Source organism: Hyla sarda, chromosome 3 (assembly GCF_029499605.1).
Source record: "Hyla sarda isolate aHylSar1 chromosome 3, aHylSar1.hap1, whole genome shotgun sequence".
In the NCBI taxonomy this organism is placed as follows: domain Eukaryota; kingdom Metazoa; phylum Chordata; class Amphibia; order Anura; family Hylidae; genus Hyla; species Hyla sarda.
In genome coordinates this window covers 207,859,070-207,881,496 of record NC_079191.1, presented here as the reverse complement: position 1 = coordinate 207,881,496, position 22,427 = coordinate 207,859,070, and the positions used below count along the sequence as shown (strand labels likewise).

At 44.8% G+C, this 22,427-nt stretch overlaps 1 protein-coding gene across 6 annotated transcripts in view; it reads left to right on the top strand.

Annotated features, from left to right (window-relative positions):
• The first annotated feature begins 1,872 nt into the window (after nt 1-1,872).
• The window catches only part of LCA5 (lebercilin LCA5), a 36,544-nt gene continuing 15,989 nt past the window's right edge, over nt 1,873-22,427 (top strand). Inside the window, exons 1-4 of one of the 6 annotated variants that reach the window (XM_056565935.1) lie at nt 1,873-2,089; nt 4,620-4,981; nt 14,576-15,105; nt 18,048-18,185. In XM_056565935.1, coding sequence (XP_056421910.1) covers nt 4,639-4,981; nt 14,576-15,105; nt 18,048-18,185 — 1,011 coding nt within the window. In that variant the 5' untranslated portion in view covers nt 1,873-2,089; nt 4,620-4,638. Of the gene's footprint in view, nt 2,374-4,619; nt 4,982-14,575; nt 15,106-18,047; nt 18,186-22,427 lie in introns of all 6 variants that reach the window. The other 5 variants (XM_056565931.1, XM_056565933.1, XM_056565932.1 and 2 more) reach the window with 5 other exon arrangements.

The window sequence follows — 22,427 nt, the reverse complement described above, 5'->3', positions numbered from 1 at the left end:
TTTTTTGCTTTTCTGGCACCATAGGGCCCCCCCATTTCAGCAAAATTTGCTATTACCCCTTTTAAAAATTTAAAATTTGGGGGAAACCAGCATTTTAGTGAAAAAAAAATCATTTACACTTCCAACTTTAACAAAAAGTCGTCAAACACCTGTTACGTTCCTTGAGGGGTGTAGTTTCCGAAATAGTATGCCATGTGTTTTTTTTTTTTTTTTGCTGCTCTGGCACCATAGGGGCTTCCTAAATGGGACATATTAGCAAAATTTGCTTTCCAAAAGCTAAATGTGACTCCTTCTCTTCTGAGCATTGTAGTGAGCCAGCAGAGCACTTGACATCCACACATGGGGTATTTCCAAACTCAGAAGAGATGGGGTTCCAAATTTTGAGGGGCATTTTCTCCTATTACCCTTTGTAAAAATGTAAAATTTGGGGGAAAACTAGTATTTTAGTAAAAAAAAATAATAATAATTTGCACATCCAACTTTAACGAAAAATCGTGAAACACTTGTGGGGGTGTTAAGGATCACTGTACCCCTTGTTACGTTCCCTGACGGGTGTAGTCTCCAAAATAGTATGCAGTGTGTTTTTTTTATTTTTAGTTTTTTTTTGCTGTTCTGGCACCATAGGGGCTTCCTAAATGTGACATGCCCCCCAAAAACCATTTCAGCAAAATTCACTCTCCAAAATCTCACTGTCGCTCCTTCCCTTCTGAGCCCTCTAGTGCACCCGCCGAACACTTGACATACACATATGAGGTATTTTCTTACTTGAGAGAAATTTGGTTACACATTTTAGGAAGATTTCTCTCCTTTTTCCCCTTGTAAAAATTCAAAAACTGGGTCTACAAGAACATGCGAGTGTAAAAAATGAAGATTTTGCATTTTCTCCTTCAATTTGCTGCTATTCCTGTGAAACACCTAAAGGGTTAACAAACATTTTGAATGTCATTTTGAATACTTTGAGGGGTGCAGGTTTTATAATGGGGTCATTTGGGGTATTTCTAAAAAGAAGGCCCTTCAAATCCACTTCAAAACTGAACTGGTCCCTGAAAAATTTTGATTTTGAAAATGTTGTGAAAAATACGAAAATTGCTGCTGAACTTTGAAGCCCTCTGATGTCTTCCAAAAGTAAAAACACGTCAACTTTATGATGGAAACATAAAGTAGACATATTGTATATGTGAATCAATATATCATTTATTTGGAATATTCATTTTCGGAATCAGAACGAAAGGTAAAAGCATCCCAGAGTTATTAATGCTTAAAGGAAAACTGTCAGATATTTTCTCCCGCACTATCCACAGTACTAGTGGATAGTGCTGGAGACGCTAATTAAAACGAGCCCTACCTTACCCGGATCCGCCGTATATCTTGCTGTAACTGGCACGGGCGGGGCTTCTGCACTGACGTCAGCGCCGCTTATGAATATTCATCCCCCCTCCAGTTAGGAGCGGCGAAGAGAGGGATTGCTGGACGGAGGGGGAGGAATATTCATAAGCGGCGCTGACGTCAGTGCAGGTAGGGCTCGTTTTAATCAGCGTCTCCCGCGCTATCTAGCAGTACTGTGGATAGTGCGGGAGAAAATAGCTGACAGTTTTCCTTTAAAGTGACAGTGGTCAGATGTGCAAAAAATGTCCGGGTCCTACACTGTAAATTGGCTGGATCCTTAAGGGGTTAAATTCCTGTTTTCAAAATGCACATTTTTTTCATCCATGGTTTAATATTGTTTTTTACAGTAAAAACACAAACAATCTAGATTTTTTTTTTTTATTAATCTGATTGTTCCGAAATAATATTTAACATTTATATATATATATAAAACGATTTACTGCAGAGCAATGAGAGGAGAAAAGGTTTATTTGTCATAGTCATCTATAAGAAACTGGCCGAATAAGAAACCACCTTCAGCCTCGTCGGCGCTGACAGGTAAATGCAAGGCCGAGCCAATCACGTGGGCCCTTACATCCTCCAATGGGGAAGGCGTTTGGAAGACCGCCTGGTTGCCTGGAGCTGGTCACGTGAGCGGGATAGCGCTGGACGATGTGGTTGGAGAGCCGTTACCCTGGAGCTGCGTGTAAATAGAATGCGGGCGGTAGGTAGCCTGGGACAAACACGGCACAGCCTGGCAACACGCGACCTACCACACACCGGAGGCTCGGGCACGGCACGGACTGGAGGGAGACCTCGGCAAGAGCAGCGATAAGAAGCGGGGTACGATTACCTGCGGCCCGCCTGCCTGTGCGCGATCACGGTTATACGTGAGTCCCGGGAATGATCGTTTATCACCCGTTCCGATCACTGACAGATGTGGTCGGTGGGGCTCAGCTCTTTCTGTATCTGCTAGAATGTTAAGTGTCTACCTATAGATGGGGCTCTGTAAGTTTTCAGGATAACCTCATAACATTTTTTTTTAAACTAATGGAAAATTAGTTTAAAAAAATATTCTTGCAGGCTTAGACAGGGTTAAAAATCAATCAGTTAACCCTTCAGTTTGCTGCCGCTCTGGGATCTCCTGCAGGAATTGCCATGGTGATGATGTATACATTGGGGAAGATTTAGCAAAACCTGTGCAAAGGAAAAGTTGTGCGTAGCAACCAATCAGATTGCTTCTTTCATTTTACAGAGGCCTTGTTAAAAATGAAAGAAGCAAGCGATTGGTTGCTATGGGCAACTGCACAACTTCTCCTTTGTATAGGTTGTGATAAATCTCCCCCGCTGTGCCTTTTATCACTGGCCTCAGTCATCGCGTGCAAACTGAGGAATCTTTTTTTCTGTATAATGAAAACCTGTAAGGGTGGAAGAGTCGGGAGGCCCCCCGTACACATTGGCGGCTATGCCAACTTTTGCCTAAAGTGCATGGGCACGTGTGGGATTAGAGACATTTAAAGGAGATACAGAGATACACAGTCCTGAAAAACTTATTCTCTATCCTTAGGATAGGGGATAAGTTTCAGATCGTGGGGGGTCTAACCGCTGGGGCCCCCCCGCGATCTCCTGTACAGAACCCTGGCAGCCACTTGGGAAGGGGGCGTGATTACCACCGCACAAAGCGGCAGCCGACACACCCCCTCAATACAACTCTATGGCAGAGCCTGAGTCCTGCCTTCGGCAATCTCCGGCTCTGCCATAGAGTTGTATTGAGGGGGCGTGTCGGCTGCCGCTTTGTGCGGTGGTAATCACGCCCCCTTCCCGCGGACTGCTGGGTCCCCAGCGGTCGGACATTTCCCCGCCCCCCACGATCTAGGTAACTTATTAGGTCATTCAGAATATTTACATGTCTTTTTATGTGTCTAGCTTCTGTATTTGGCTCACAAATCATTCTTTTCTGCTGCTCACTTATTCTGACATCCACTGCTCAGAAACGCGCATGTCCGAGGCAAGCACTCACCATTCGTTCATTTCCTTCCTGAGTCTGCTGTACTGATTCTTTTCAGTAACTGCAGACTGATCTGTTACCCCCTCCTCTCTGTTTTGAGACAGGAGTCTGTTAGGACAGGAGTGAACAGAGAGGAGTGCTAGTCCCACCCTCACTTCCTGGACTTTATCCCAGCCTGTACCTCAGCTGGGACAAAGATGATGCTGCAGCTGGACAGGTTTATGTCCTGGATGGTATGGGGACCCCAAGTGTTTATTTTTTATAAAAAGGAGGAATATTAGAAAGGTTGATGTTTTGCTAAGATGAACAATATATAAAGTGTTTGATTTGGACAATGCTCAATAAAGTGTCCCAGTATTGTCAGCAGTTGTATTCATTGTGCACTTATACTGTTGTCTAAAGAAGGGAATCTACAGCTTATATGGTTACATGAGCTTACAGATTCCCTTTCTAACAGCAGCATGGTATACACTGGGCTTTTATTAAAGGGGTACTCCTCTGCTTAGCGTTTGGAACCAACTGTTCCGAATGCTTGAGCCGGGAGCTTGTGATACCATAGCCCCGCCCACTCATGATGTCACGCCCCCTCAATGCAAGTCTATGGGAAGGGGCGTAACAGTCTCCTCCCATAGACTTGCATTGAGGGTGCTGGGCGTGGCGTCATGAGGGGGCGTGGCTATGACATCATGAGCGCCCAGCGCCGACTCCAGCTTTCAGACCAGTTTGTTCCAGACGCTGAGCAGTGGAGTACCCCTGTAACGGTATCCAGTGATTTATTTAAAAAAAAATTCTATCTAACTGTGCGCAGGGCAGTAGAAAAAAAAAAGAATTTATGCTTACCCTACTGGCTCCCCCGCCATTGCCACCGTCTCCGTCCCTGCTGCAAACACTTCCTTATGTTTCCACAAGGACCTTCCCACTTAGTGGCTGAGGCGGAGCACCGCTGCAGCCCATGGTTGGCTAAGTTGGGAGGTCCTTGTGCTGACACAGGCACAAGTAAGTGCAGTTCAGCAAGGACTGACATAGAGCCAGTGGCGGCAGCAAGGGGGCGAGAAGGGCAAGTACAGTGAAACCTCCCAAATACCATACCTTACCCAGACCCTGCACTCCCAAAATACTTTTTATTTTTTATTTTATTTTTTTTCTTAAACCTTGGGTGGTTATCTCAGAGGTTTTACTTTGTGGTTGTTGGTTTTTGTTAGTTTTTAACTGCACCCTGATCACCCTTTTTTTTTTCCACTGCCAGAAATGCCTAAGTCACTGAAATGAATAGCAGGAGCCCATACTCCCAGGATGATGAGACTGACAGACGAAGAGGAAGGAGCCCTCCATCCCGGCAGGATGGCTTAAGCAGCACACAAAGCTACACTGCAAAAAAAAGCATGAAGGATGACCAGGATATGGCTAGGACAGAGAGAGCACGGACAAAGGGCAACCACCATAGAAGCCCAGATATGGATAAAAGCAGTGACTCTTATTATTCTGATGATTATGATAACACAACGTATGGATCTGATCGATCACCAACACCCAGCTCCAAGGCCTTGTCACCCCGTGTCAAAAAGGCTGGCTACAAAGTCAGATCTGTAACCCCTGTGCATAACAGAGGTAAGTTGTGGTTCTGCTTTTCTACCTTGTGCACCCTATTAAGTCAGTCTAGTTCTGTAGTCACATAACCCCCTTAAAGGGGCTATCCAGGATTAGAAAAACAGCTGGTTTATTAAAACACAGCACCACTATTGTTCTCAGGCTATGTGTGGTATTACAGCTCAGTTCCATAATACCACACAACCTGAGGACAGTTGTTGTGCTGTATTTACTATTCCTGGGTAACCCCTTTTTAAGTGAAATAGATGTTACACAATATTAAGTTTCATTTTTATTCTGTAAAGAAATCAAAATGTTCATTCTAATGTAAGACTTTATATTTTTACTGATGTAAAAAGGATGGGCAGCTATTTTAACCCCTTAAAGGGGTACTCCACCCCTAGACATCTTATCCCCTATCCAAAGGATAGGGGATAAGATGTCTGATCGTGGGGGTCCCACCGCTGGAGACCTCCGCAATATAGCATGCGGTACCCACCTGTTTCTGCTCAGGAAGCGCTGGACGGTCTGGGTCCCGACCACCGGAACGGAAGCCGTGACGTCACGACTCCGCCCCCGTGTGACATCACGCCCCGTCTCCTCAAAGCAAGTCTATGGGAGGGGGCGTGACCCCCGTTTTTTACGCTTTTGGGGGTAAAATGGGAAAAACTGACAATTTAAATTTTTGTGGGAGAAGATTTTTCACTTTTTTTACTTTTATTTTTTTTTCAACTTTTTTTTCAACTTTATATGTCAATATATCATTTGATTGCTAATACTGTGCAGTGCTATGTATAGGACACAGCACTGCTCAGTATTATCGGTCATCTTCTGCTCTGGTCTGCTCGATCTCAGACCAGAGCAGAAGACCCGGGAGACGGCCGGAGCCAGGTGAGGGGACCTCCGGCCGCCATGCTGGATGATCGGATCGCTGCAGCAGCGCTGCGGGCGATCCGATCATCCATTTAAAGTACCGCACTGCCGTAGATGCCGAGATCTGTATTGATCACGGCATCTGAGGGGTTAATGGCGGACATCTGCGCGATCGCGGATGTCGGCCATTACCGGCGGGTCCCCTGCTGCTGATAGCAGCTGGAACCTTCCATGTATGACGCGCACACCGTTCTTATGCTCGCGGTCATACATAGGATGTAAATGTACGTCCTGGTGCGCAAAGTCCCACCAAACCATGACGTACATTTACGTCCGTGGTCGTTAAGGGGTTAAAATTGTCATCTTCTGACATCTTTTTTTTCACCGTGAACTGTAGTTTTTATCGGTACCATTTCTGTTTTGATAGGAATTTTTGATTGCTTTTTATACATTTTATGGTATATGACGTGACTAAAAATGCACAATTTTGGACTTTGGTATTTTTTTTATGTGTACACCATCTACCGTGCGGTTTAACTACCCTTGTATTTTAATAGATATGCATGCGGCAATACCACATATGATTTTGTTTATTTTTGATTATATTATTTTATTTAAAAAATGGGAAAAGGGGGGGGGGGTGATTCAAACTTTTATTAGGGGAGGGGCTTATTAATATTTTCCCATATTTACTTTAATTTTTGACACCACAATCAACTTTGATCGCGGCATCAAAAGGGTTAATGCAGGGCAATGGTCCGATCAGTGATGCCCAGCATTAACCCTGGGTCCTGGTTGCTGATAGCAGTCGGGACCCACCAAGTTTGAAGCACCCTCAGTCTGTCAGTGTGCTTTAACCCCTTAAGGACCACTTTTCTTATTTTTTTTTTTATTTTTTTTTTTCACTTTTGTGTTTTTTCCTCCTCACCTTCTAAAAATCATACACTTTCAATATTCCAAATACAGACCCATATGAGGGCTTGTTTTTTGCGCCACCAATTTTACTGTGCAATGACATCAATAATTTCGCCACAAAATCTACAGCGAAACCAGAAAAAAAAATATTTGTGGGTCAAATTGGAAAAAAAAACATTTTGTGATTTAGGGGGCTTCCAATTCTATGCAGAGCACTTTTTAATATTTATATTCTGTAGGTCCATACGATTAAAATGATACCCAAATTATATACCGTATATACTCGAGTATAAGCCGAGTTTTTCAGCACGATTTTTCGTGCTGAAAACGCCCCCCTCGGCTTATACTCGCGTGAACTCTCCGCCTGTCAATCCCTTCTCAGTGGTCTCCAACCTGCGTACTTCCAGATGTTGCAAAACTACAACTCCCAGCATGCCCGGACACACATCGGCTGTCCGGGCATGCTGGGTGTTGTTGAAACCTCTGGAGCTCCTCATGTTGAAGACCACTGTGGCCTTTGTCATCATCCAGCCCCCCCCCCCCTCCCCTTTTTGTTTTGTACTCACCTCCCCTCGGTTAGGGTGAGCTGGTCCGGGCCATCTATGCTGCAGGGACTGTCCGGTGGGCATAGTTAGTTGTTCCGGGATGTCCCTTTTCACCCGGGGGGGCCTCTTCTCCTCTCCAGGCTAGCGACGTTGCCTTGCCGACGACGCACAGGGACGTTGCGCATGAATGTCCTTGTGCGTCGTCATCAAGGCAATGTCACTAGCCCGGGGCAGGCCCGAAGCGCGGAGAAGAGGGCCCTCCGGTGAAAATGGACAGCCCGGAACGACTAATCCTCCCCACCGGACGGTCCTAGCAGCATAGATGGCCCGGACCAGCTCACCCTAACTTCACGCCGAGAGGAGGTGAGTACAAAACAAAGGGGGGGGGGGGGGGGCTGGATGATGACTAAGGCTGCAGTGGTCTTCAACCTGCGGACATCCAGAGGTTTCAAAACACTGGGAGTTGTAGTTTGCAACATCTGGAGGTCCGCAGGTTGAAGACCACTGATGAGGGGATTGACAGGCGGAAATGATGAAGGGGGGGGATGATGATGACGGGGGTCTGGATGATTACATGGGGGGATGATGTATTTCCCACCCTAGGCTTATTTAGTATGTTTTACATTTATTCCATATTTTTTATATGGAATTTGGAAAAAGGGTAGTGATTTAAACTTTTAATGTGGAAGTGGTCAATTATTTTATTTATTTATTTATTTAACCCCTTAAGGACACAGCCCATTTTCACCTCTAGGACGCAGCCCTTTTTTGCACATCTGACCACTGTCACTTTAAACATTTATAACTCTGGAATGCTTTTACTTATCAATCTGATTCCGAGATTGTTTTTTCGTGACATATTCTACTTTAACATAGTGGTAAATTTTTGTGGTAACTTGCATCCTTTCTTGGTGAAAAATCCCAAAATTTGATGAAAAAATTGAAAATTTTGCATTTTTCTAACTTTGAAGCTCTCTGTTTGTAAGGAAAATGGATATTCCAAATATTATTTTTTTTTGATTCACATATACAATATGTCTACTTTATATTTTCATCATAAAATTGACAAGTGTTTACTTTTGGAAGACACCAGAGGGCTTCAAAGTTCAGCAGCAATTTTACAATTTTTCACAAAATTTTCAAACTCGCTATTTTTCATGGACCAGTTCAGGTTTGAAGTGGATTTGAAGGGTCTTCATATTAGAAATACCCCATAAATTACCCCATTACAAAAACTGCACCCCCCAAAGTATTCAAAATGACATTCAGTAAGTGTTTTAACCCTTTAGGTGTTTCACAGGAAAAGCAGCAAAGTGAAGGAGAAAATTCAAAATCTTCATTTTTTACACTTGCATGTTCTTGTAGACCCAATTTTTGAATTTTTACAAGGGGTAAAAGGATAAAATTTATACTTGAATTTGTAGCCCAATTTCTCTTGAGTAAGCACATACCTCATATGTCTATGTAAATTGTTCGGCGGGCGCAGTAGAGGGCTCAGAAGCGAAGGAGCGACAAGGGGATTTTGGAGAGTAAGTTTTTCCGAAATGGTTTTTTGGGGGCATGTTGCTTTTAGGAAGCCCCTATGGTGCCAAAACAGCAAAAAAAAAAAAAAACATGGCATACCATTTTGGAAACTAGACCCCTTGAGGAACGTAATAAGGAATTAAGTGAGCCAAATTTTGCTCTGGGGGCATGCCGCATTTAGGAAGCACCTATGGTGCCAGGACAGCAAATAAAAAAAACATGGCATACCATTTTGGAAACTAGACCCCTTGAGGAACGTAAAAAGGAATTAAGTGAGCCTTAATACCCCACAGGTGTTTCATGACTTTTGCATATGTAAAAAAAAAAAAATAATAATTTTTCACTAAAATGTGTGTTTCCCCCCCAAATTTCACATTTTTGCAAGGGTTAATAGCAGAAAATACCCCCCAAAATTTGTAACCCCATCTCTTCTGAGTATGGAGGTACCCCATAAGTTGACCTGAAGTGCATTACGGGCGAACTACAATGCTCAGAAGAGAAGGAGTCATATTTGGCTTTTTGAGAGCAAATTTTGCTCGGGGGGCATGTCTCATTTAGGAAGCCCCTATGGTGCCAGGACAGCAAAAAAAAATTACATGGCATACCATTTTGGAAACTAGACTCCTTGAGGAACGTAACAAGGGATAAAGTGAACCTTAATACCCCACAGGTGTTTCACGACTTTTGCATATGTAAAAAAAATAATTTTTTTTTTTTACCAAAAATGCTTGGTAAAATTTTACATTTTTAAAAAAGGTAATAGCAGAAAATACCCCCCAACATTTGAAGCCCAATTTCTCCCGATTCAGAAGACACCCAATATGGGGATGAAAAGTGCTCTGCTGGCGCACTACAGGTCTCAGAAGAGAAGGAGTCACATTTGGCTTTTTGGAAGCAAATTTTGCTCTGGGGGCATGCCGCATTTAGGAAGCACCTATGGTGCCAGGACAGAAAAAAAAAACACATGGCATACCATTTTGGAAACTAGACCCCTTGGGGAACGTAACAAGGGGTAAAGTGAACCTTAATACCCCACAGGTGTTTCACGAGTTTTGCATATGTAAAAAAAAAAATATTTTTTTTACACTAAAATGCTTGTTTTCCCCAAAATTTTACATTTTTACAAGGGATAATAGCAGAAAATACCCCCCAAAATTTGTAATCCCATCTCTTCTGAGTATGGAAATACCCAATAAGTGGACGTGAAGTGCACTGGGGGCGAACTACAATGCTCAGAAGAGAAGGAGCATCATTGAGCTTTTGGAGAGAGAATTTGGCCATGTGCATTTCCAAAGCCCCCCGTGGTGCCAGAAGAGTGGACCCCCCACATGTGACCCCATTTTTAAAACTACACCCCTCACGGAAGGTAATAAGGGGTGCAGGGAGAATTTACACCCCACTGGCATTTGACGGATCTTTGGAACAGTGGGCTGTGTAAATTAAAAATTTTATTTTTCATTTTCACAGACCCCTGTTTCAAAGATCTGTCAGACACCTGTGGGGCGTAAATGCTCACTGTACCCCTTGTTACATTCCGTGAGGGGTGTAGTTTCCAAAATGGGGTCATATGTGGGTATTTATCGTTTTGCACTTATGTCAGAACCGCTGTAAAATCAGCCACCCCTGTGCAAATCACCAATTTAGACCTCAAATTTACATGGTGCACTCTCCCTTCTGAGCCTTGTTGTGCGTCCCCAGAACACTTTGCGCCCACATATGGGGTATCTCCGTCCTCAGGAGAAATTGCGTTACAAATTTTGGAGGCTTTTTTTCTTTTACCGCTTGTGAAATTTTAAAGTATGGGGCAACACCAGTATGTTAGTGTAAAAAAATGTTTTTTCTTACACTAACATGCTGGTGTAGACCCCAACTTTACCTTTTCATAAGGGGTAAAAGGTGAAAAAGCCCCCCAAAATTTGTTAGGCAATTTCTCCCGAGTACGGCGATACCCCATGTGTGGCCCTAAACTGTTGCCTTGAAATACGCCAGGGCTCCAAAGTGAGAGAGCGCCATGCGCATTTGAGGCCTAAATTAGGGATTTGCATAGGGGTGGACATAGGGGTATTTTACACCAGTGATTCTCAAACAGGGTGCCTCCAGCTGTTGCTAAACTCCCAGCATGCTTGGACAGTCACTGGCTGTCCGGAAATGCTGGGAGTTTTTGTTTTGCAACAGCTGGAGGCTCCGTTTTGGAAACACTGCTGTAGGATACGTTTTTCATTTTTATTGGGGGGGAAGGGGTGGTGGGGGGGGCAGTGTACGTGTGTATATGTAGTGTTTTACTCTTTATTTTATGTTAGTGTAGTGTTTTTAGGTTACATTCACACTGACGGCGGATTACACTGAGTCTCCCGCTAGGAGTTTGAGCTGCGGCTGCTGCAGCTCAAACCTGAAGCAGGGAATTCACTGTAATCCGCCGCCAGTGTGAGTGTAACCTGTACATTCACATGGGAGGGGGGGGGGGGGCAAAACTACAACTCCCAGCATGCACTGACAGAACGTGCATGCTGGGAGTTGTAGTTTTGCAACAGCTGGAGGCACACTTGTTGGAAAATACTGAGTTAGGTAATAGAACCTATTACCTAACTCGGTATTTCCCAACCAGTGTGCCTCCAGCTGTTGCAGAACTACAACTCTCAGCATGTACTGATTGCCAAAGAGAATGCTGGGAGATGTAGTTATGCAACAGCTGGATGCACGCAAGTACAACTCCCAGCATGCCGAGACAGCCATTTGCTGTTCCTGAATGCTGGGAGTTGTAGTTTTGCAAGATTTAGAGGGGTTCAGGCTGGAGATCACTGACAGTGGTCTCTAAACTGTGTGCCTCCAGATGTTGCAAAACTACAAATCTCAGCATGCTAAGACAGCAAACTGCTGTCTGAGCATGCTGGGAGTTGTAGTTTTGTAATATCTGGAGGGCTACAGTTTAGAGACCACTGTCAGTGATCTCTAGCCTGAACCCCTCTAAATCTTGCAAAACTACAACTCCCAGCATGCCAACACAGCAAACAGCTGTCAAGGCATGGTGGGAGTTGTAGTTTTGCAACATCTGGAGGGCGACAGTTTAGAGACCACTCTCTAAACTGTCGCCCTGCAGATGTTGCTAGGCAACAGACTATGGACACGCGGCGTCATACTTACCTCCACCGCCGCCGTGATCACAGCCGCCGCCGCCGGGTAAGTGATCGCCGCCGCCGCTACTACACGGTTCCCCCCGCTGTGCCCGGACACCGATGGGCGGGCATAGCGCGGGGAACCGAACTTTAACCCCCCCGCCCCCAGTCTGCTATTGGTCGGCCGCTCCGCCGATCAATAGCAGGGATAGGAGGGGTGGCAACCCTGCCACCTCACTCCTATCTCTTCAAGGGGGATCGAGGGTGTCTTGGACACCCCCGATCCCCCTTATTTTATCGCGGCGCCGCGATTGATGGGCAGGGGGAGAGCGCTCCCCCTGCAAACACCATAGATGCCGTGATCCGACTGATCACGGCATCTATGGGGTTAATGCTGCCGGGACCAGCGCGATCGTGGCCCCGGCAGCTGCGGTGGGACTCCGGCTGTGATTGACAGCTGAGTCCCACCCGCGATCTCCTGCGCTGCCCGCGGCAGAGCAGGAGATCGCTTGGACGTATGCATACGTCCATTTGCGCGAACGTGTAATTCGCCTGGACGTATGCATACGTCCAATAGCGGGAAGGGGTTAAAACTTTTATTCAACCACAAAACTACATTGATCTGTGTGCTGTGCGCTCTATTCATAAAGCCTGGTCCAGCCAGGCGCTATCAATTACAGAGCCTCAGCCAGCACAGGATGAGAGGTAAGCCCTCCGGCTCCCTCAGAAGTGGATCGCTCCCCTGCAGTCACGCTGCAGGGGGTGATCGACCACCAGGGACTATCTAAAGGTTTAATAGCCGCCTGCGACGCTTGCCTCATGTCGGCTATTAGTAGCGGCTCTCGGCTACAGGAATTGGCTGAGGGCCACCCGCTATGGCACGGGCTCAAGTCAGGAGCCCACGCCATACACTGTTAACGGCACAAGGACATGTATACACATCCTTCTTCAGTAACAGGTTAAACACCAGTAACAGGACTAGGGCGTACAGGTACGCCTTTGGTCCTTAAAGGGGTACTCCGGTGGCCAATGTGTTTTTTTCAGTCTCTACTTACCCTTGCAGGTGAGTTTTCTCCTGGTCTGGTGCTTGTCTTTCTTTTCCTTTTTTTTTGCACAAGTGTGTCCATGTAGTGTAGCATATATTTCTGTTTTGCCATTGATTTAGAAACTACAGCTCCCAGCATGCCTCGTTGCCTGTCTCCTCTTTCAGTGCCTTGCCCAACTTGTTTTGCATTGCCGCCCAGCCCTGTTTGTGGCCAGCTTTTTTTTATAAAAAATTTTTTTCCCTTTAGCACGCCCTTTCCCTGCCTTGCTCATTAGTATACTTTGCATCTTCCTCTTCCTTTTTTTTTTTTCTATCTGGTCTGGATGTGTGCTTATCATTGGTTGTGAGGCAAGCATATTGTCAGCCCAATCATCTGGGTCCGTGACATGTGACCAGGATGTTGGCCAGTCAGCGTCGGTTACCATGCTTGGCTGTGACCTATCAGACTTGTCCTTGCCATCTAACTGTGTTTACACAAGATGACAGCGGGAGGATGGATGTCTCCTCCCGCTGTCAGGCAGCCCTGTGCCTGCGGCTCACAAAACATTCCCCGACGTCGGGAGAATATACAGCGGGGACATTGCTTTTTTTTTTTTTTTGGTGGGGGGGAAGAAGCAGAGCAGCATCCATGGGCCACATATGATTAGTTCCCCGTTGTGGGGACAGCGCACTGTGGCTGACAATTCATTCATTCCCTGATGTGGGGACTGTGGGGTGAGAAGCTGACAGTGCACCCGCAGGGGGAATCATGATAGCGCTGCGGCAGACATGCTACTAATCCCACCGCCATGGGGACCGTGCGCCTGCGGGGGGAATCATGATAGCCGATTCCCCTGATTATGCCCCACACACGGGCTCACGGTACCGATGGCGGGGAAGGGGTTACATGTCAGCCGCAGCGCTGATACAGGGTATTCAGTATACTGTGATCCGTGGGCACAGGGCTGGCTGATAGCGGGAGGAGACATCCATCCTCCCACTGCCATCTTGTACTGTTCGAAAAAGGAAGGGAGAGAATGGAACTCGCAACCAATCACAGAACAACAACAATTCAATGAATATTCATTACAGGGGGGGGTGTAAAAAGGGGCAAAACCATTTTAGAAGAAAAAAAAACAGCAACGCCTGCAGCACAGACTTCTTGTCCACAACAGTGAACAAACATGGCCATGAATGTGGAAGACAATAAAAAGCAACCAGAAAAACTACTGAACTTCCCTCACAGAAAAGAGGTCTGTAAAAATAAATTAAATAAAAAAGACATGCTGTGGACAGATGTAGAACATGTGAATTATAAAAGTGCTCAGCTCGTTACAAATACGCTAGATAACCAAAAAGCTGTGGTACCAGTAAGTACTAGGACACAAGGGCGTACCCATATGCCCATCATCCTTAACAGGTTAAGAACACTGTTTTGGCCTTGTGGACACGGCCATTTTCTATTTTTACTCCTTGCCTTTTAAGAGACCACAACTTTTTTTTTTTTTTCTCCAGCCATATGAGGGATTGTTATTTGCGCAACCAATTGGTAACATCTTTCATTTTACCATAAAATGTATGGCGAAACCTAAAAGAAAATGATTGTTTCTTGTTATTCTAGGTGTAAGAAAAATGAACACCAAATTATCATCAAATAAAAAGGCGCCACGATGGGGATTTCGTTCTCAGAGCCTGAACAAAGAGTCTCCACCCAAGGACATTGATGTGGTCACTAAGAGAGTTCTTTCTGCTCGGCTTTTGAAAATAAATGAACTAAGAAATGAGTTAACCGAGCTTCAGATGAAACTAGAAGAGAGTCAGAAGGAAAACAAGGCCCTAAAGAGGTTGCAGTTCAGACAGGAAAAGGCCTTAAATAAGTTTGAGGATACAGAAAATGAGGTGTCTCAACTTCTATCCCGACATAATAATGAGATGCGGACACTGAAAGAACGATTGCGCAAATCCCAGGAAAGGGAGAGGAATGCAGAAAAGAGGCTGAAGGACACAGAAGAAGAGCTGTACAGGGCAAATGTTGCATTAAAGAAGTTAAAGCAGCTTTCTGAAAATAAACATCTTGCTGAGCGTGAGGAGCTAACAAAGAAAGTGGATCTTCTAGAAAGCCGGCTGGATGATCGAGACAGAAGAGTCAGGGTATTCCACCTTCTCATGTTTGCTTTTTCAATTAAATTTAAGTGTTATTTATAGTGTATTTAGTTTGGCGGATGTAAATGAGCATTCTGGGTGCATACATTTTTTTTTTTTTTTTTTTTTTTTATTTAGTGGTAAGGCTGCTTTAAAAGTACAAAAGAAGAAAAATCACCTGGGTTTCCCTGCATGTGGTCACTCTTCTACTACTTCTGAGACGCTCTCGTCTGTCCTATGACAGACCTCTCAGCCAAAAAGCAGGCCACAGTGATGTCCCGCCTCAGTCAGTGGTTTCCATCACTGCATTGACAAGTCCCTTGCTGAAGTAGGAAGCAGAGTGTGGTGTTTTTATTTTTTTTTAATTTTTTTTTTTTAATAAATTAAATAGCAGCCCCAGAAAATAGTGTCAGTCTTCTAAAACTAGAGCTACATGTTGATGGTCATTTTTACAGCTAAAAAAACATCCCAAACAGGCAGTTTTAATCACTTGTTTTATTCTGTTGAACTGAATGGAAAAACAGCTGATAATTTTTAGGGTACGTTCTAGGGATCAACTGATTATTATCGGCCGATATTCACGATTTTGGACATTATCGGTATCTTCAATTATCATGCCGATAATGCCCCGCCCCCCGGCCAGAGACCGCCGCCGCCGCTGCCCCATTGCCTCCCCTATCCTCGGTTTTATAATTACCTGTTCCCGGGGTCCGCGCTACTTCTGGCTCCTGCGGCGACCTGCGCTATTGCTGTGCGCTGCGCAATGACGAGTGACGTCCTCAACTCGACATCACCGTCAGTGTGCACAGTGACAGCTCAGGACGCCACCGGAGCCAGAAGTAACGCGGACCCCGGGAACAGGTAACTATAAAACCGGGGATGAGGGAGGCAATGGGGCAGCGGCGGTGGTTGGACTCAGGACTGGCAGGGGTAGAGGAGCGGGCGGCGGCGGTCTCTGGCCAGAGGAGCGGGCGGGGGGGGGTTGGCGGCGGCAGCAGCGGCGGTGGTTGGACTCTGGAGGGCCCCAGGACAGGCAAGGGGAGAGAAGCGGGTGGTGGTGGCGGTCTCTGGCCCCGCAAAAGCTGCTGCAGTTCATTGATTTAAAGCGCACGCTTTAAATCATTGATCTGTGGCGGCTTCTGTCGGGCCAGGGGGGGGGGGGGGGGGGGCGGGGAGAAATAGCCAATAACTTATACCGGAATATCGGTATAAATTATCGGTTATCAGCCTGAAAGTTCACAGATTATTGGTATTGGCCCTAAAAAATTTATATCGGTTGATCCCTAGTACGTTCACACATACAGGATCCTGCGCAGATTTGATGCGCAGGATTTGTAAGTGCCGATTAGTAGCTGTGCTCAATCATTTAGTTTACATTGAAATCTGCAGCAGATTCTGGGCATCAAATCTGCGTACATGTGATCGTTCCCTAAGGGTACGTTCGCACGCGCGGATTTTTAGCGGGTTTTCCAGTGCGTATTTGAAAGTGGGCGGCTCTTCTCGGCTGTCCGCAGCAGATTTTCCGTGGCGGAATTTACGCTGCGGAAAATCTGCCACAGTGGGGCTTGCTGTGGATTTTCCGCAGTGTACATTCCGCCGCGGAAAATCTGCTGCGGACAGCCGAGAAGAGCCCGCCCACTTTCAAATACGCAGTGGAAAACCCGCAAAAAATCCGCGCGTGTGAACGTACCCTTAAGGTCTATTCCCACGTACACTATTCTGTGCAGATTTGATGCGCAGGATTTTCTTCTGTAGATTTCTATGTAAAGTGAATGACTGAACACAGCTTGAAATCCTGCACATCAAATCTGTACATGTGAATAGACCCTTAATCAGTAAAATGTTATGGGTAATTTTAGTGCTATAGCTTAGGTGCAAGGAGTGTTTACGGCTCCAAAACATTTTGAGACTGTATTGTTCCCCCAAAAATGGCCAGTTTTCGAGTTTCATGATAACATTTGCTATAGCAGATAAAATGGACGAAAAAACTTTTAAAAAATTGCCTTTAGAAAAAAAATATTTTTGTACGTAAAAATATATATATTTTTTTAAACGTGGACCAGAAAGCTCTAGCACATAGCCTAAAAGTAAAAAATACTGCAGGTACACTGTAAGGACATGTCAAGAATGAATCTAAAATGTAGCTCAACAATGTCTTTTTAGTTTGCCATATGATCCTGAGACTTTGAAGATATAGATTAACCATTTGCGCTTACCTCACAGCAGTACATTATTACTGTATACTGAGTGTGCACGTACCCTCCCACTTATTTTATGGTAGGAAAATGTATGTTTAGATGGGATCCAGTGGTTATGTACAAAGATCAGAGTGCAGCAATTAAAGTACTTTAATGTGTAGAGGAAAACATTGTAAAGATATTAAAAAAAGAGTTTCTTTAAAATATTAAAGAGTACGATCAAGGAAAAAACATATCCTGCACTCACCGCACAGTACTGGTATCGCGGCCTCGGGTTCCGGACCTCCTCGGATGGCGTGGGAGTAGCAGCCGCCGCTGACAGCGCTCAGAAATGGGCAACAGCCGGCGGTTTCGCGTTAAGGGCCGGAAGAAGCGTTGATTGTAACGCGAAACCGCCGGCTGTTGCCCATTTCTGAGCGCTGTCAGCGGCGGCTGCTACTCCCACGCCATCCGAGGAGGTCCGGAATCCGAGGCCGCGATACCCGTACTGTGCGGTGAGTGCAGGATATGTTTTTTCCTTGATCGTACTATTTACTGAAACTTACTCTCTGTCCTAGCACCGCCGCGGGTTGTTGAACTTAGACTCCTATAGCTGCCCTTGGTCCATAGGTGGATTCAGATATGGTTTGCTGGTGCCGCTTATCCTTTTGTTCTCTGGAATAGTCTTTGTTTAAAATATTAAAGACCTGTTTGTTTCTTCATGAAACACTGACCATAGTTCTGACCTTAATAACCAGATGTTCTGTCCTATAGGAGCTGGAGAAGAACATTGAACTGACACACAGCAGTTTTCAGAGGCAGTTAGTAGTTGAGAAAAAGAAAGTCCATGAAGTTCAAGAGGAAAACAAAATGCTGAAAGAAGAGCTTCAACGGTTGACTCAAAAATTAAGGGTATGTGTCCTTTTTCCCCATCTGCAGTGAATAACAATTTTGAAGCTAGTGCTCTGTAAATCGAGGTGGTATCTACATGATGCTGCTGAAAAGATGAACTTGAAAAATGTATAGATTGTTGTCTGTATGTCCCCATATTGTAAGCCGCTGAACTGGATGGCTGGGAGCCTTCATTTTCCAATCCACATTACATATAACAGACTGATTAACCTCTTAATTATTGTGATATGCCTTTTTATGGCGCTTGGAAGTCCTTTTTAATATAGAGAGGGCTCACAAGCTGAGATGGCCCTATATGAGGCGGGTATCAGCAGTATCTTACAGCTGACACCTGCCTGTATTTACCATTATCAGACTTTTTCTCGGAAGTTTAACCCACTGCATACTTCAATCAGTAGCGATCACGACATGTAGAAGGTAAACTAACAGGTGCTACACCTGTCAGGGGTCCGATCGGCAACCCTGTAAAACAGTCACAGGGTGCCAGTTACCACGACAGCTAAAGGCCTCTGTGCCTGCCATAGGGAGATCTGCTTGTACTGTCTGTTTCATTTGTATGACGGTGAACTGCAAAAGCAATCTAAAAGTCCCATAGAGGGACTAACAGATGTAAATAAATGTAAAAAATAAATAAAAATTAGGGTGGGTTCACACTACGATTGTAATGTGCGGGTGCTGGATTCGGTTTTAGGTCCGGTCAGAAAACCGTATACTGGGCAAAAATGAGACAACTGGAATCAGCGTTTGACTCCCGTCGGCTCATTGAAATGAATGGGGTTCGGGCCGGATCCAGCTGGGATACGGGAGCGGACGGTTTTCGCCCCTCCCAACCGGATCCAGCACCCGTACACTACAAACGTAGTGTGAACCCACCCTTAAAAAAAAAAAAAAAAAAAAAAAAGTTATAAAAATATTGAATCATTCCCCACTCCCTTTTCCATTTTTCACATAAGAGTGTAAACTTCCCAAAAATTAACACATACATGGTATCGCCACATGCGGAAATGTCCGAACTATTTTAAATATCACTTTATTAAAAAATAATAAAAAAATGCAAATTACTAGTTTTTGATCACATCCCATAAAAATGTAAAAGAGAGATCAAAAAGTCCAATTGACATCAAAATGGTACTGATAAAAAGTACAAGAGGAAAAAATTAGCTATCATCTAGCTCCTTAGACAAAACAGAAAAGAAATTTAGGGGTCAGAATATGGCGATTCAAAGCATTTTTATTTATTTTTTGTAGTAAAACATAAAAAAAATAATATAAATTGGGTATAGCTGTAATCATACCAACCTGCAGAATAAAGATAACATAATCAGTTTTACTGCAAAGGGAATGGTGCAAAAGCTCAATTCCTCAAAAGTTGCAGAATTGATTATTTTCTTCTTTATTTATTCTTTTTCTTTTTCAGCACAAATATTTTTTTCAGTTTTACAGTAAATTTTATGACAAAATGAAAGCCGTCTCTGGAAAAGTACAATTGGTTCTGCCAAAAAATACAAGCCCTCATATTTTTTATGTATGTAAAAAAAAAAATAAGTTATTGCTTTTACAAGATGAGGAGTTACAAACATGGCAAAAGTCTGTGCTGGAGGAAGCAGTTATGTATTAAGCCTGAGTATTCCCCTCCCCCTGCACTTCTAGGTGGGGCGTTAAATAGTTGCGGGTAGGGGGCGGGGGGTATATAAAACGCCCCTGCACCTATTGGTGGGGCGTACGTGATGTTTTGCATTTGTTGGCAGGGAACTGTCGGCGTTTGAATTCCCCACCGTTTTTCGGAGCTCTGGTTGCTCAAGCTACTGCAAGATCGCGGTTTGTGAGTCCAAGTCGGGTAGCGCAGTCTCTGCATCCATTGTAGCCTACAGGCTGCCTCACGGGGGGATGCGTGACTGCCCACTACTAGTGTAGTAAGGTATTGGGGTATGCACTGCGGCAGGATGGCTCTGCCAGTGGCACTAGCGGGTCGTAGCCGGAAGGCCGTTAGTGTGGGACATTGTGCAGCATGTTAAGGTCGAGGAACGGCACTGCGTACCGCAGCGGGATCAGGTCCGGTGGGACTGGTTTAAGTGAGGCCGTTTCTTGCCGCCCGTCGGCTATGCCTGCAGCGCTGAGCACTGCCCGTGGTAGGTTTAGTATTCGGGCAGTTTGTACTGATATGGACACGAGTCCTGATTTATAATTGAGGCCAGAGGTCAATATCAGTGCCGCGCTATCAGGCTCAGCTGGGCTGCTCAGTGCGGAGGCACCAGCAGTCATTAGCAGGCTGCGTTTCATCAAGTGCTGACAAACACTTCGGCACCATGCTGATTCTGCTAAGCTGCCATTTCTAATCTTCCTGTTGGTATTAAATCACGGTCTCTACCTCTAGTGACATAGGCTTTCGCTCTGGGCAATTTTACAGGTCATGATGTTGAGACCTTTTGAGACCTTCCTTTTGTGTGCATGTTTCATACCACTAATATTGTGCATTCCAAGTATTTATACTGTGCGTGACCAAGCGGAGAAGCCGCGAAACGGGACCGTCATTGCACGAGCTTGGCCGAGCTCAACTTTCTTCCTCTCCCCGACCCGAACCTTTGTATTCCATGCCACTTTGGCATGAAACCGGGTGAGTGTGTTTATGTACCTTCTTCCTCGCTGTATATGTTATACTACATGTTTCATGTAAGCGCACCCCCCGACACCACTGCCGCATCACCCGTCCACACGCACACAGTCTAGCTTCAGCATTCACAGGACTGCTAGAATACACTACAGTGCCAGCTCTCTATCTATTGCTACCCACAGTATTTATAGTGCTTACAGTCATAACATCTTCAGTGTATACGGTCATAGTATTCTTAGTGTTTACGGTGTTATTATACAGTACATGTGGTCATAGCATTTATACAGGACTTACAATAGTGTTCATATACACTTATAGTATTTATATGCAGTGCATACGGTCATAGTTTTACATGCAGTACGGTTATAGTTTATATGCAGTGCATACAGTTATAGTCATACATACGGTCACAGTAATTGTATACAGTGCATGCGGTCATAGTATCTATCTTTATGCAGTACATACGGTCATACGGGGGGGGGTTGGTACGGGGGGGGGGGGGGGGTTGGTGTGTGGGGGGGATAATTAGCCGCTAACTTATACCGAAATATCGGTATGTTATCGGCTGTCGGCCTGAAAGGTCACAGATTATCGGTATCAGCATTTATACTGTTCTAACGCGTATAGTATTTATACTGTTCACACGCTCATACCATCTCTACTGTTCTTACGCTCATGGCTTATACTGATCATACGTTCCTGGCATTTATAATTTTCACACGCTCATTGCGTTTATACCATCGATATGCTTATGACCTTTATTCTGGTCCTACGCTAATGGCATTTATTTAGTTCATACGCCTATCGTATTCATACTGTTTATACGCCAATGGCATTTTTCTCGGTCGCTCTTCATTGGGGGACACCTAACTGATGAGTATATGCTCTTGCCACTAAGAGGCGCTGACACTAGGAAGAAAAAAAGTCGGCTCCTCTCTGGCAGGATATACCCGCCCACTGGAAGTGAAGTAATCAGTTTTAGCTAGTGTCAGCAGGAGGCCAGACCTGGTTGTTTTTCTTATTTTCTAGTAAGGGCTCTTTAGTTAGGTTCTTTACTCCCTTTTGTTTTACATAGTTACATAGTTAGTATGGTTGAAAAAAGACATACGTCCATCAAGTCCAACCAGGGGATTGAAGGGAAGGATGTAAGGGGATAAGGGAAAGGGATGTAGTTTTATAATTTTGCATAAGCATTAATGTTATTTTGTTCCAGGAATGTATCTAACCCTGTTTTAAAGCTGTTAATTGTTCCTGCTGTGACCAGTTCCTGAGGTAGACTGTTCCATAAATTCACAGTCCTCACGGTAAAGAAGGCGTGCCGCCCCTTTAGACTAAACCTTTTCTTCTCCAGACGGAGGGAGTGCCCCCTCGTCCTTTGGGGGGGTTTAACCTGGAACAGTTTTTCTCCATATTTTTTGTATGGGCCATTTATATACTTATAAACGTTTATCATATCCCCCCTTAAACGTCTCTTCTCAAGACTAAACAATTGTAACTCCTTTAATCGCTCCTCATAGCTAAGATGTTCCATGCCCCATATTAGTTTAGTCGCGCGTCTCTGCACCCTTTCCAACTCCGCAGTGTCCCTTTTATGAACAGGCGACCAAAACTGAACAGCATATTCCAGGTGA